The sequence below is a fragment of the Monodelphis domestica genome, chromosome 1 (assembly GCF_027887165.1).
Source record: "Monodelphis domestica isolate mMonDom1 chromosome 1, mMonDom1.pri, whole genome shotgun sequence".
Classification (NCBI taxonomy): Eukaryota; Metazoa; Chordata; class Mammalia; order Didelphimorphia; family Didelphidae; genus Monodelphis; species Monodelphis domestica.
In genome coordinates, this window is record NC_077227.1 from 41279222 (window position 1) to 41295237 (window position 16016).

Genomic DNA, 16016 nt, shown 5'->3' on the forward strand with positions numbered 1-16016 from the left:
ATCTTTATTATGATCCAGAGATAAGTGACATGTCCTATTCTGCCATGTAATATAATTAAGCACGTTTTATGTTCTTGAAACAATTTGATTTTAATCTGTATGTAATACTATAATTTGTGATGTTATCATTGATAATTTAAGCTTATAATAAATACTTTTTAGTTTTATGTGAAGCATAAGAACAGTTGAAATGAGTATCTTCTGTTAACTATTAAATGGTTAGTTTAGATTTTGAGTTGAAGTACATTTTTAAATCAACAATGAAAATAAAACAGCATTTATTTTTAAAAAACAGGCATTTCATTGTCACAAAATAAAGACTATTCTTCAAATAAGAATGCATTTTAAAAAGATGGCTTTCATAAGTATGTTACTGGGAATATTATGATTACAGGCCAACCACTCAATCAAACAAGTTTTAAAATATTTTATATGAATGGCCTGACTCAAAAAGTCCTAAATTTAAGAATGTGGAGTGTGAACTGGCTTTACAGTTAGTTTTGATAAAGAATGCTTTGATAGGGGGAAGCTGGGTAGCTCAGTGGATTGAGAGCCAGACCTAGAGACAAGAGGTCCTAGGTTCAAATCTGGCCTCAGACACTTCTCAGCTGTGTGACCCTGGGCAAGTCACTTGACCCCCATTGCCTAGCCCTTACCACTCTTCTGCCTTGGAGCCAATACACAGTATTGACTCCAAAACAGAAGGTAAGGGTTAAAAAAAAAAGAATGCTTTGATTGCCAGTGGATTGGTTTGTCTTATATTAAGGTTAAATGTTAAGTAGATAAATATATCTAACACAATGAGAAAAATTAAATGTGCTATGCCTATGTACTAAATATATTATGACATTGTTCATTGATTCAATGAAAATATAACAGTTAGTTTTAATGTTAGGCATCATTCTAGTATTAGATCATCTAGATCATCCTAATCAGGGGTGATTGATGGGAAGTGGGTTTCCTAGTATTAAGATAGGAGTCAGTCATGATATATTAACAAAGTTGTTCAGCATATAAAGAAGTTTGCAGTTCAAATTTATAGTATATAGTTAGTAGATCCATTTTACATTACTGTGCAGAATAAAATGTTAGTTCAACTTCTGAAAAGACTTTTTAAAAATTACTGAGGGCTTTTGAGTTTTTATACTTGTATGTTTTTTAAAAACATGTTTTTTTCATCAATTACATGTTATTTTTAACATTTGGGTTTTTTTAGTCACTCCTTGCCACATTCCTTGAGATGTTAAGTAAGCGGTTAAAACTTTTACAAGTACAATCATGTAAAGCATATTCCCATATTAATTCTTTGTTCTTTTTGGAAGGAAATTTGAACCAAAAAAGAAAATGAAAAAAGTTTGCTTTGGACTGGATTCAGACTCCATCAGTTCTATCCCTGGAAGCAGATGGCATTTTTTTTTTATCATGAATGCTTTGGGATTATTTTAGATCATTGTATTACTGAAAAAAACTAAGTTATTCACAGTTGTTCATCATACAGTATGCTATCATTGTGTACAATGTTCTCCTGGTTCTGCTTACTTCATTGTGCATCAGTTCATGTAAGTCTCCAGGTTTTTCTGAGCTCCTCCTGTTCATCATTATTCTATTATAATCATATATTATTAACTTACTTGGCCATTCCCCAATTGATGGGTATCTCCTCATTTTCCAATTCTTTGCCACCACAAAAAAGATGTGCTTTAAATATTTTTGTATATATAGGTTCTTTTCCTTTTTTTTTTTAATCTATCTCTTTGGGATATAAACCTAGAATTAGTTTTGCTGGGTCAAAGAAAGGGTGTGTGGTGTTTTATAACCCTTTGGACATAGATCCAGATTATTTTTTACGGTGATTGAATCAATTCACAACTTCCCCAACAGTGAATTAGTGTCTCAATTTTCCCACATCCCCTTCAAGTTTTGTCATTTTTCTTTTCTTTTCTTTTGAGAAATCTGATAGCCAATATGATAGGTGTGGGATGATACCTCAATTATTTTAATGTGCATTCCTCTAATTAATAGTGATTTAAATAATTTTTGTATGACTATACATAGCTTTAATTACTTTATCTGAGAACTACCTGTTCATCCTTTGACCATGTATCAATTTGGGGATGACTTCCATTCTTGTATATTTAATTGATTTTTCTGTGCATTTGAGAAATGAGAGCTTTATTAGAAAGACTTGTAAACATTTTTTCACCGTTATGATGATTGTGTATTACTCTCTATCTTGTCCCCCTTTTCCTTCCTTCCTTTCATTGTTTCCATCCTCAAAACCAAAAAAGAAAATGAAAAAAGTTTGCTTTGGACTGGATTCAGACTCCATCAGTTCTATCCCTTTTTGATTTTTGAAATCCTTTTTGAGCTCCTCCATTAATTCTTTTTGGGCTTGAGACCAATTCTTATTTTTCTTGGAGGCTGTTGGATGCCACAATATTGACTTTGTTTTCCGAGTTTGTGTTTTGGTTTTTCCTGTCATCACAATAACTTTCTTTATTGAGTTTCTTTGTTGTTGTTGTTTGCTGATTTTCCAGCCTTTTGCTTGTCTTTTCACTTAAAAAAACAATTTCAGGTAGGCTCTATTCCTGTGGTAAAGGGGAAACTGTTCCATGCTTCAGGTTCTTTGTGTAGCTGCCTTCATAACTTGCTCTGGGGACCTCCAAGTTTTCAGTTCTTCCAAGATAGTGTGGTCTAAGGAAAAGTATAGTATGTTTAATACTCTCCTGGCCTGTGCTCTGGTCTGTGTGCAACTATAAGCACTCTTTTCTGTCTTGGAAGTGTGACCAGTATACCTTGCTTCCCTGTAGCTGTAAGCACTGTTGTCTTCTAGTGCTCCTCCTTGCCCTGAGACTGTGATCCAGGGTGTGCCATAAGGGCAATGCAGTAGCCTTACACCCAGACTCAGCAGAGAGGCCCCTGTAATCTCCTTCTGAGCAGTTATCCAATCTCACTTTACCATCTGTGGCTGAGAGCTCTTGAAGCCTTTACTATTTGATTCAGCTTCCCCTCAGGCCTATGTTGACTTGCCTGGGTAGGGCCTGCCTTGGCAGTGCTGGTCAAACTTCCACCCTGATATGATAGATCTTTCATACCAGTCGTATAAGTTGTTTTGGGCTGAAAAGTTGTTTAACTACATCCTTTTGTGAGTTCTGCTGCTCCAGAAGTTGTTTTGAAGCATTATATCAAAGTTATTTGGAGGTTAATTTGGTAGAGAGATCAGGTGGGTATTTGTACTACCTTCTCCACTATCTTGACTACATCTTTGTATGTGTTTTTTGACAACATATTTTCTCTATTCCAGGTTAAACTGGAATGATAAGATATTACATAAATGTTATATCACATTTAAAACCAGCATTTGATATTTTAGTGCCAAAAAAGTTTGTTCTACTTTGGAATATCCTTTGAATTTATTCCTTCAAAACTTGTAAACCTTTATTCTTAATTTTTTAAAAAAGAAAATCGTGATGAGTCTGAATTTTCTCAAACCTTTATATTATGTAAACTGATATTCTTTTCTATTGAATAAGCTTTTGGATTTTTTAAGGGGGGGGGGGAGGAGATGAATAAACCTTTCCAAGTTTAAAGCCTTGCGTGATTCAAAAATAAGTGATAATTTAATTAAGTAAAACAATTTTTACTCAATTTCAAAGGAACTTATGAGAGATTAAATTTTCATTTATAATCAAATCAATTAGGATCAAATGAGATAATATTCGTAAAGACAACACAGTGGTTGGCACATAGTAGATACTTAAATGCTTATTCTCTTATTATTGTTCCCCTTCCCATAATAAACACTTTTTCTTTCTAGTTCTGCTTTTGTTCTAGGCTTTCCTCTTTCCATAATAAACACTCTTTCTTTCTTGTTCTACTTATTGTTCCAGGCTATCTTAGAAGGCAAGACTTAGAAAAATTATTAACATTGATTATCTTGTTGAGTTTTGTTCATTTCAGTTATCAAGTCCTTTGGTGAAATGTTTGCGTTATCCAACCTATAAAATAATTAAAGTTAGAATAATCTGTTCTGGTATCCCAGTATGAACTCAATGATAGAAACTGCATAATTGATTAGGAATCAGAAAATAGAAGCATAAGATGGAAGGAAAGAGTTGAGACTAATGTGGAAATAAATTTTGTATGATTTCATATATATGTATAATATATGGAGAATTTGGAACTGATAATTAAAATAAAATTTAAAAATAAAATACATAAATCCATGAATAAAGGAAAATGTTTAACAAAATATACAATTGGAAAAAGGAAGGAGTTGAAAGGAAAGACTTTAGCTGATGAAAAATGACAAATATTTACTGTCTAGTAGTGATGTGATGAGATACGCAAACTAAAAAAATTGTATGTCATATTATGCCATGTGAATAAGAGATGTCCAAATAGAATAGAATGAGAGATTTGAAGAATGAAAGATCATTTAAGAATTCATGAAACTGGGGAAAACTTAGTGGAAAAAAGAGTGCTCATGCTGGCTTTAAAAGGGTAGAATTCCAGCAAGGCATAAAAGGAAAATCTTGGAAGATATTCATCAAGATGATTCCATATGTGAGGATTGTTGGAGTACTGGCAGGGGTGTGAGAGATCATAGGGTAAATTCAAGGAAGAGTAAATGGTTTGTCTAGTATGTAGACTATATTTGAAGGCAAATATGTGAAAAACAAAGCACAAAACCAAGAGGTTGACTTTGGAAACCTTTTTTAAGATTTCCAGATTGCTGTCCCAATTAAAGTTCTTAGGGTTAAGTTAGCATCCCTAAGTATCTGACCTTTACCAGTTTGCTTATTTTCTGTGTATAAACTTTTAAAAACCCATTATCGATAAACTTTTATTTTTCTTTACCTTTTAAATGCCTCTTTCCTCCTCTTTTCCTCTACCCAGTGAGCTATTTAGTTGCTTTTTTGGATAGTTACAATTTGCTTTCCAAAATGGCTAGAATAATTCACAACTCCACCTACAAGGTAGTGTGCCTTTTTTCCCACAGCTTCTGCAACCTAAAATGTGTACATTGTCATCTTTGTAATCTTGCTGTACATGAGGTGAAAACCTCATAGACATCCAGTTTTTATTTCTAGCATAAGTGATCTGAAACAGATTTTTATATACTTGTATATAGGTTGCTATTCTTTTGAGAAATATTTGTTCTTATCTACTGAATTACCATTAGGGAATGGCATTTGGTTTTATATGAGCACAAACTTAGAAATAGTGCCTAGCCAACCAAAGTTTTCTTCTCAACTGGCAACTCTCCAGGAAACCTGAGGCAAGCAAACTATTTTCAATGAGCAGAGATTACCATCCTTGCAGAAAGGGGCAGGAGTATTTAATGGATGCTTATAAGTACTCAATTTAGAATTGTAAGATCTATTCAAATTATTGTTTGACCTTTTATTAATTGTGTAGCTACATGCAGGTGACTTTTATCCCTAATCGTAGGTTATTATTTCTTGTTAAGAGAACATCAAATTGACAATGAATTGAGGAAAATTGTGAGTGAAATCATACTCTTAAAACCACTCCAGTATAAATTTGATTCTTTTAGAGAGGCAAGGAATGAGAAGGTATCAGGCTGTGATCTCCTTCCTTTAGAGGGGTCATTGACCTTTCCAAGAGAATTGCCTTTTCTGTTAGCAACACATGCCCACGTAGCTCCTTGACTAAGTTTAGATAGGTCCTTTCTCCTCTGCCCCAGTGTTTTAGGATGCATATTTTATATTATGGAACATTTAATAGACAAGAGAGTCAGTATACTAGAAAGAGGAATGTATTTATATATCCAAAGAAATCAGGTTTCAAATTCTGCTTCTAAAATATTAGTTAGGCCAGTGATGGTGAACCTTTTAAAAAAGGAGTTCAAGGCTCTGACCTTACTTCTCCCCCTCCCCCCAGACCAAATGCCATATGCCTCCCCTCCACCCCCAGAGGCAAATGCTGGGCATACCTTCCTCACTGCCACACACACAGGAAGAAAAAAGCATTTCCATTGGGCTGCTGGACCCAATGAGGGGCAGGTGATGTGAGAAATTTCCTTCAATGAGTGTAGAAAGGGGGAAGGGGGAAGCACTACCTGAGTCCCTCTGCTTTTCTAGTAACAAACTCTTGGGGGTTTGGGGAGAGAGAACACTCTGTAGTGGACCATCTTTGGCACCTGTGCCATAGGTTCACCATTACTGAATTAGGTACTTGGGCTTGTATCATTGAATCTCCCTCCCCAAAGTGCCTTCTCTTAAAGAGGGCTCAGATCTGAACTTTCCAGCTATGCTTGTTTTCTGTCTTATGAAACATCATGCCTCCCAGCTTCCTACCCACTAGATTATAAGCTCATTTGAGAAAAGGATTGCCTTTCTTTTCTTATTTGTACTCCCAGTGCTTAGCACAGGGCCTGGCACATAAGAGTCACTTATTAAATTTAATTGAAAATTGAATCCTTAAGCCTCACTTTTCTTATTTGTATAATAGTAATAATGATTAATACCTAAGTCCCTACCTCCCAACATTGTTGTGTTTATCAACCAAGATCATATATATGAAGCTGTGTGCAAACTTGGAAGTGCTACGTAATATGAGCCATTGTTATTTAAAGATTTTGTCTTAGAAACTAAATTTTCTGACATTCAATAAAGCCTATCTTTTCTCTTTTCTTCTGTCTTATATTAAACTGACCATAAGATACAACATTGAAGCAGAACATGTTTATTAAGGCCTTACTTAAAACTTTGCAGTTGTTTTTCAAGTAAAGATTAGTCCCTAATAATTGGTGCTTTTTAAAAAAGTTGAAGTGAAACAGGTGAAGAATTCATTTATGCAGCATTTCAAAAGAAGGAAATCTTCCCTAGAAGGGAATTATCTAGATAGCTTAAACCTTTCTGCTAAGCAGTCAGAATTTTATGTAGTAATTCTCATAATGATAATAGCAAACACATTTCTCATTTTTATGGTTTATTAAATAGAACATATTGGCCAGTATCTGTTCTTTTTTGTGATGACACATTGCAATACAATAATTTGTATTCATAATGATATCTTCATGATGAGATGTAGTTGCCATGAGCCTGAACAGGATCTCATACTTTATACATCCGGTTAAATTAGCCCATGGTAATTCAAAGTTTCCTCAGACCAACAAAGGATAGAAGCACTTGAGCTCAGCAGCTTGCTGATGGACTGTCTTAGAGTTATTAGGTAACAGCTGACTTATAGGAAGACCAGATACTGAGAGTAGTAATCAGCCAACAAGTATCTATGAAGTGCTTATAGTCTGGATGTACAAAGAAAGGTTAGAAACAGCCCTTTCCCTTGAGGAGTTCACAGTTGTAAAGATTAAAATTTAGGGAAACTGAGGCAGGTATAAATTAGTTTCTCTCTGCAAGGAGTATTATATTTTTAGAGGTTTATTTAAGATTAAAATATAAAGAAAATACAAGTAAGAGAGGCATGTGTCTAGGCCCAAAGAGCCTATTCACGACCACTCACATCTTGCCTTCTAGGTGGAGAGCTGCGTCTGCTCCCAAGCGGAAGTAGGAAAGAGAAAAGAGCCAAAACCCTTTCCAATCAGGTTAAATACCCCATCTCGATCTTGGCCCAGGTGAGAATTCAGTGATATTTACAAAGCATTCTGGGTAGGTGGAGCAAGGACTTCTGGGGATTGAAGTCCTGGATTCACGTCTCTATTTTTACACAGTCTAATGGAGAAGATGACCTGCATATACAAGATATATGTAGGGTGATTTGAGGTCATCTCATAGGGTAGCAATATGACCAGAAGAGGCTTCCTACAGAGGACAGAGGGTACCAGAGGGCTAGATGTATGTTGTAGTTCAGAATTAATTGGACCAGCTAGTAGAACTAAATGAACAAAACTGAGCAAATGGGGTCATGAATCAGAATACATTGTCAGAATCAGAAACAAAGAATAGCTGGATGATGCATATTGGGTAATCAGTAATAATGACTGCGGCAAATTATTCCCAGACAAGTTTCTATTGATGTAGGATTTTGGGAATATTTGGGGCAGATGAATGCCATGCTTTTCTCAGTCTTAAACTAGTAGCATCTCATTGTACTTAAGACTTGATGGCATAATTTCTTATTTTCTGGTTCTTCTCTTCCCCTATATAATACCTTGTTGCAAGCCTATATCTTTTGCATTCTGTAATATTCCTTCAGAGTGATGGAAATCTTGAATTCTTTATTAATGACTGCTTGTACTATTTTTTCTTTGATTTGGAAATGCTGGATTTTGGCCATAATGTTCCTAGGGAGTTTTCATATTGGAGTTTCTTTCAAGAGGTAACCAGAGGATTTTTTCAATTTTCACTTTGCTCCTGATTCAAGGGATTTGAGCAATATTCTTTTATGATTCTTGAAATATGATGGCTAGGCTTTTCTTTTTGTTGTTGTTGTTTTATTTTTTATAATGGTATTCAGATAGTTTTTTTCCTCAATCTCTTTTCAAGGCCAATTGTTTTGGCTGTGTGATGCCCTGTCTTCTTAAAATAATTTTGAGAAAAGAGAGTTTTGGCCTTCTGTGTTGCTGTTATATCTCTCCTTTTTATAGCCTCTGCTAGTCCCTTCAGCACACCAGAACATAAGCAGAGACCAAACAAAAACGAGGTAAATTCTAAGTTGTTGGGAGAGGGGTCACTAGTAGCTAGGAAGAACAGCAAAGGCCTTAGGAGGAGGTTAGCATTTGAATTGAGCTCTGAAAGAAGCTTGGGATTCTAAGAGAGAGAAGCAAGATGGGAGTGAATTACAGGAAAGGGGATATGCTGTGCAAAAAATAGAGATGGAGTCTGAAGTGTGAAGAATAGCAAGAAGTGTAGTTTGGGCCAGAGAGTGCAGAAAGAGCAGTGATGTGCCAGAACGATAGGTTGAAACTGTAAAGGATAATTTTAGCGTTATGACCTAAACTATATTTATTATTGGTCACCATGGATATCCCAAATAACAAAAAAAAAATTTACCCAAGTCAGTCTGGAAATTTATGGTGATTTAATTAATATAGTGGAAAGAAATTTAAGAAGGGAGAAGGAAAAAGGTGTAGCATTTCTCCCACCTGGCTTGTGCCAGGCGGGAAGATTAGAGACTCTAGAAGGTAAGGTTTTGGAAAGTAAAAGAGGAAGGAATCAGCCTGAACTCCAAGAGGGCTCAGCCAAGATGCCTAAACCTGAATTAGCTCAAGGGCAAATTCACTGCCAAAACCCAGACAAATAGCTGCCACCACGCCAAGATGTCGGAACGCTTAGCATGCTGTCAGCCAGAGATGCCTCTCTGGGAATAAAGGGCAAAGAGAGGAAGTGACGTGCCCTATATAGATGGTTTTACGTCAGTTTCCTGTGTCTCATCTGTACCAACGATAGCTTAGTTTGACTTAGGACAGCCCAGGGTCTGTCCGCTGTTTCTGCACATGTCTGTTGAAGACCATTTTCTCAGATACTTAATCCTTGAGTATGATGCAGACATTCCTGACCTTGTTAAACTAAGTAGGGTGGAGAAATGTAGAGTTTCCAAGTCTTGATTCTGTTAGACCAAGTATCTCCATTGTTACTAATCAGGAAATAGCTAAATCGGATCTTCTAAAGTATGGTCTGAGTAGGGTGGAGTATTTAGGATCCCTTAGGGATGCATGGCAGAGTTATGAGGTATATGAATCAATTGGCAAGAGAAATTAAAAAGACATCAGAAAAATCCAAATAAAAAAAGAAAATTTCTGGATGAAAATATAGACTATCAAAGTCTTATGTGTAAAAATTCTAAGTAAAGGAAAAGTAAATCTATAACAGGTCCTTGAATCAGGGCCCAATTAAAATGATCTAAGCAATGATGCATTTACCCAATCAGTAGCCAGGACTACAGAAAGTTTGCCACACTATAAAAGACAGAAAAGGGACTAGATTATAGAAGCCAAGTAGGAGCCAAGTTAGGGATAATCGTCTGTAAGTATTTTCAGAGTGAGTGTGGATACAAGGAAGGCTTACATCTTAACGTATGTTAAGCGTCACAACCTTAAGTCTTCACACTAATATATCCTGTGTGCTCTTTGTGGCACTAATCAGGTTTAGCTTTGTGCTTCATTGGTCCTGTGCAATGGCTCTTTTGTATATCTTGTCCTGGAATCAGACAGAATCATTAAGCAAAGTCCCAAAAAATTTTTTTAAACAGTTAGTGGCATAATTTTTACAGTCTCAAGCTTTTGGGGGCATGCATTGACATTATAGCAAATGTATTTTAAGCTTATATTACTGCAAAATCAAAAGTTAAAGAAAATTCTTAATACTGGTGACATGTGCTTCAAATATAAAAAGGAAAGAAAAAAATACTGAATTAGTATATTGTACATGCAAGAAAAAAATAATTAAAGAGTTAAAAAATTCAAAAATGTAGCTTATAATCATTGAACCACTGTGTCAGCTAAGAAAATATAGAATACAAGGCTTTCTCACCAAAATGAGATCCATTTCCTCTTCATATCTGGCCATGATCTGCTGTGAGTACAAGCAAAGGAATTTTACAAGGTAACAGTTTTTTTTTTTTTAAATAAAGAACAGTAGTACAAATATGTAGGTATCAATATCCCCCAAATTCTCAATAGTCCAGTTAATTACAATAACAGTAACAGTTAAATTAATTTCTCTACTGAAAGTATTATATTTTTAGAGGTTTATTAAAGATTATTAGAATTAAGAAATAAAGAAATACAAAATAAGGAAAACACATGCAACCTACTCACTACATTTTGCCTGCTTGGTAGAGAGACGCATGAGCCTAGAAGCAGAAGTTGAGAGAGACCCAAAGTAGGCAGTTTAAATACAATTTTTGTTCTTGGCCCAGGTGGGAATTCAAGTGACATTATAGGCAATTCTGGGAACTGCCAAGGACTTCTAGGAATTGAAGTCTGGGGTTCAAATCTCCATTTTTACACTTTGCATCTTGACAGCTGCTCCTCATTCCCAGGCTTGATTTTTATTTTTATACCTATTTTCTTGGCATGCAGATTGCATTACCTAACACACATGTTCAAAAAGAGATAATTGGAAAAGTGATACATTAACTTTTAAGAAATCACTTGATTAACATTCTATATTCTGTATTGTGATTACAGACAGCATACAAGATAAATGATTTTGTCACAGGTGGCTTAATTTTCTCATTACCCTGTGAGAAGTTTTGAGCTTACAAACAATAAAGGAAAATTACTCATTGCTTTTAATAAAATGGAATAATTAATCAACAGTTCTTAAAAGACAATTCAACAATCATATCATTGAGATTGAGGAGTACTGGGAACAATTCAAATTTAGTATTAGACTGGTCATTTCTCAGGGTTCTTACTAGGGAGTTTCCCACTGGCAAGTTACTGGTTTGTGAAATCAAGTCACTGAGGCATATTGAAGCTTGATGTACTTGTACTTATTGTATGAGCCTCTATGATTGATTTGTGTGCTGGCTTCATGAGAAAGTTTTGGGCTTGGCCTGTAGCTGCAATTTTACTGAGAATTATGTACCTAAGTAAAAGTTAACCCATGATAGTCTTTTTGGGATTGGGTTTAAGGGTCTGATCTTTTGGTGATGTTTTGGAGAATTAGGGTACAGGTGTTTTGCTCTTGCATTATTTCTTTTGAGATGAGGGGGAATAATAATGTCAATTCATAGGTAAGGGGCATTGATGAAAGAGGTTGTGTAAAGGGGATAGAGTGGACAGTCACATCTACCCAAGTACCACTCTGTGGTCTCCCCAGCTACCACGCGTGACTCTGTCAAGGCATCGTGGTCTGATGGCTCCCAGCATCACCCATTTCCTCTGAGAATTATAGACTTAAGAAAAGAGACAAACATTTTAAGGCATGTGGAATCTATGGATCTGCTTTGTTTGACTATGCTTATTGGGGGGGGGGGGGTGTATGTGTGTGTGTGTGTGTGTGTGTGTGTGTATGAATCTACAAGTAATACACCAGTGGCAGACCCCCTTGTTTCAAAAAAATTCTGGAATTTACTATTAAAGGCACAATCAGTAAACTTTTAGAAAAGGGAATGGGTATCATGAAGAACTGGGATTTCACCCAGAGCAGATCATACTGGATTCACCACACTTTCTTGTTTCTTTGTTTGTTTGTTTGTTTGTTTGTTTTGATAGGGCTACTAGACTGATGGGATTAGAGGATCCTGTATATATAGCAAATCATCTGACAATACACTCATAATATTCTTATGTGAATTCTTAGGTAAATAATCAAATGCCTGGGCCTTGCTCCTAAGGAAGTCTCCATAAGTGGTGGGTCCCAGGTCCCAGGCATCTGTAGTTGGCCTTGCACTTAGTAACATTTTTATCAATAACTTGAGTGGAGGCATAGAAGTGAAGCTTATCAAAGCTGCAAATGACATAACTTTAAGAGATACAAAAAGATGATTTCCCAGACTAGATTGGTGGTAGAACTTACAAATAAAATGACAACAAATAGTAATAAGTATAATCTTGCATTTGGGTTCAAAAAACTTGACAAGTCCTATATGGGATAGATGTGGCTAAAAATGAGTTGATCTGCTACTTCAGTACCCAGAGGCAATTTTTTCTCCCCTACTGTCTCCCCCATCTTTCATTTTAAAAGTTGCTTTAATTAGCTTGGTACTGTAGAAAGACAAATAAAATAGATCTAGGTTCAGATCTCAGACTGGTCATGTATTCAACAAAGCATAACTTTTATGGACTTTATGTTTCTTTATCTGCTTGGACCAGATGATCTCTAAGGAACCTTTTAGTTATAAGTCTTAAGACTCAAGGCAAATTCATCCATACAACTTCACGTTGGGCAGGTTTTGTCCCTGTCATTGTGGAGAAATCCAAATTCTTTTCTCAGATACCATCTTCTTAAGGGACAATACTTTTCACATCTATTTTTCTCTTATGAAACTCTTGTTTTTGTTTTGTAGTGTGATTTTTAAACAAACACCCCCTGTGATCAGTATTTCATAATTTTTAGCAATGCTTTATAGATTCTTTCTGATCATGTAATTTTTGTATATATTAATCACTAGAAGCAGGTAGTCTAGTGGAGAAGTCTCTGGTTCAGTCACATCCTATATACATGCCCTGGAAAGAGAATGGATTTTTTTTTAAAGTTGACAGATATGCTCAGTATTAGTGCCTGTCAATTCAGTCACCAAAAAGCATAAATACTTGTTCCCTCTCTCTTACCCCTACTGAGTGGTCTTCTCACCTGACAATACCTTTATATTAGCAGCATTATTCCTTGGAGAAGAAACTACTTTTAAAAGGTTTTGCCTCCCTCCTTTTTCAGGAAGAGTATCCTATCTGTTGCTTGGCTACAAGCATTCTCTTTTATCTCTTGTCTCATTTTCTTGCCCTCCAACTTCCAGACCCATAGGTCAAGATTCCTTTCTTCACCTTACTTTTGGGTTTTTTTCCTTTACTTTCACTAAAAAAAAAAATTTTTTTTAAGGATCATTGTTTATGATAATTTGGAGAAACATTTCTCAGCCTTTCTCCCCTCATCTGACTTTCCTCTTCAAGGAGGGAGACCAGTTTACACCTAGAACATAGATAAGTCACTTGACCATGTTAATACAGCAGAATTTTATGGAATTTTATACATTGTCACTTGTCCTTATTTTCAGCCAACTGTTTTTATTTTATACACATAGGACTTAAGACTTAGGTGAAATCTTGCAAATTATATTAGTGGTCCTAAGGAAAAGCATAGTACTGTGCTCTATAAAATGCCAAGACATGGTGCCTTGTCTTTGAGAGTCCTCAAAAAATCTTGTTTAGTGATTCACTACCACACAACAATAAAACAAATATTATATTGGACATCAGTGTAAAAAGGGAGTTTTCAACTGCTGTGGTTCTGCTGCCTTATAGACATCAAAACAATAAGCTCTTCAAACCCTTGATATCTGTCTCTATCTTTCATGAGTCATACGTGATCCTGAATATCTCATTCACCTTAACCAATAGTACTTACCACTGATTCATGTCTTCCTTGGAGTTCCTTCTTACCTTGCCTACAGTAACAGCATACTTTCCCATTCTTCCTTCCTCTTTAATTTTCTTCTCTTTTTATTGTGGCACTTTTTTCCCCCTTTAAACTGTTTTCTTGCCTGGCTTTGTTCAAAAGATACCTCATTCCTGGCTACCCTTCATAGTGATGTTTGCTCCTTCTCTCTTGCAGTCAGACATACTGGACTCAGAGGAGTTTGTCTGAATGTTTCTTTTTCCTCATTAATGCTTCAAAATCCTCTTGTGAATAGCTTCTAGATCTCTTTTCCTCTTTTCTTAAGGAGTTTAATTCTTGACTACATTCATACTCTTTCTTCTTCAACCCTTGACATTATACTTGGTGATATTAACATAAAGAGCATTTGCCAACTTCCTGTCCTCTTCATCCATCAGTCTCTTCCATTGTTATAACTTAATAGCCAGGTAGTAACACAATGGACAGAGTCCAGGACGTGAAATCAGGGAGACTTGAGTTCAGACCTTCTCAGATACTTACAAACTGTGACCCACTGGTCAAGGCATGACACTTGTTTGTACTTCAGTGTCCTTATCTGAAAAAAATGTGGTAAATAATGGCACTTATCTCCCAGGGTAATTGTGAGGGCCCAATGTGATTTGAAAATTCTTTGCAAACTTTAAAGCTCTATATAAATGCCACCTATCTCATTTGAAGTCAGTAAACATTTACTAAGTTTTTGCTCTGTGCCATTTCACTTTTCTCTACTTCAACAAGCCATTAAGATACTCATAGCTCAATTTTCACCGAGACTTGACCATAACCATATTCTTGAATTCTTAAATTCCTCTCTTACCATAGGCTCATTACTTCATAGATTTTGAGCTTGAAAACACCTTGGAAGCCTTCTCTTTCAATCCTCTCATTTATTATAGACAATTGTCTCCAATATTGTTGTATTTGTAATGGACAGATGCAGGATTTGAACCCAGGTTCTTCAGTTCCAACGCAATGGCTCTATTGTCTCCTTTCTATCTCTTCTTGTTCCTTTCTTTTCTTAAACCTTGCATTGAGTATTCTTATATATACTATATCTCCTCAATAAATTATAAGCTTAGTGATGGTCTTGACTGTGTCATTTTTGTCTTTATATTGCTCCTACCCAATCCCTAAGACAATACTATGGACACAACAGGAGCTTCTTAGCTTTTGAATTAAATATTTGTATCCTCCAAATTATGCTAGCATTGTATTTTTAACATAGTATTTAGGTAATCAATGAATGTTGTGAAATAAATACGAAAGCCGTTTGGAACATTTTTCTCAAAATCTTTTTTATTAACTTAGAAGACTTTAGAATTCTGATCAATGCAATGATAAATCACTAGTCTGAAAGACTAAAGGTAAAACATACTCCCCATCTCTATGGATTTAAAATGCATGTTAAGATATATAGTTTTGAATATAGCTAACGTGAAAATTTGTTTTGCTGGGCTTATGTATATTTGTTATGAAGAGTTTTTTAAAACTGTTCAGTTAGCAGAGTTGACAAATGATTGAATAAATAAATAAATTTTAAAGCATATTTTCTTAATCTATGCTAGTTTCTTGTATTACCACAGTAAGGTCCCCCTAACATTCTATCTGTTTTTCATGCAGAATGAGAAGACTTTGAGGCATTCCATGAGTTGTTCAAGTCACATTTCTAAGGTACTGTATAGCCATTTCTATATAATTCCTTTTGTGGTCTTGTAATAGTTTTTTTCTTTAGCAATATGTATTTTGACTTTTTTTTTCTTCAAAGATATATGTAACAGTTTTGTTGGAGTACGAGAAGTAGTAATTTTTAAAGTTTTGACAGTCATATAATTTTATGCTGAGGCTGGATTCCAGAGATCTCAGAATCTTAGACGGAACTTTAGAAGACTTGCTTCCTAAATAAATTCCTTTTACAATAGTCTTGACACACTGTAATATAACTGCTTGATAATTCCAGGGACAAGGATTTCTCCGTTTAATGAGGCA

General features: G+C 35.4%; 1 protein-coding gene across 8 annotated transcripts in view; it reads left to right on the forward strand.

The window, feature by feature from the left end:
• The window catches only part of MARCHF8 (membrane associated ring-CH-type finger 8), a 138159-nt gene that overhangs the window by 87346 nt on the left and 34797 nt on the right, over positions 1 to 16016 (forward strand). For 7 of the 8 annotated variants that reach the window (XM_007478073.3, XM_056797564.1, XM_056797548.1 and 4 more), the window contains one exon: positions 15651 to 15701. In XM_007478073.3, coding sequence (XP_007478135.1) covers positions 15651 to 15701 — 51 coding nt within the window. Of the gene's footprint in view, positions 1 to 7505; positions 7604 to 15650; positions 15702 to 16016 lie in introns of all 8 variants that reach the window. The other variant, XM_056797552.1, reaches the window with a different exon arrangement.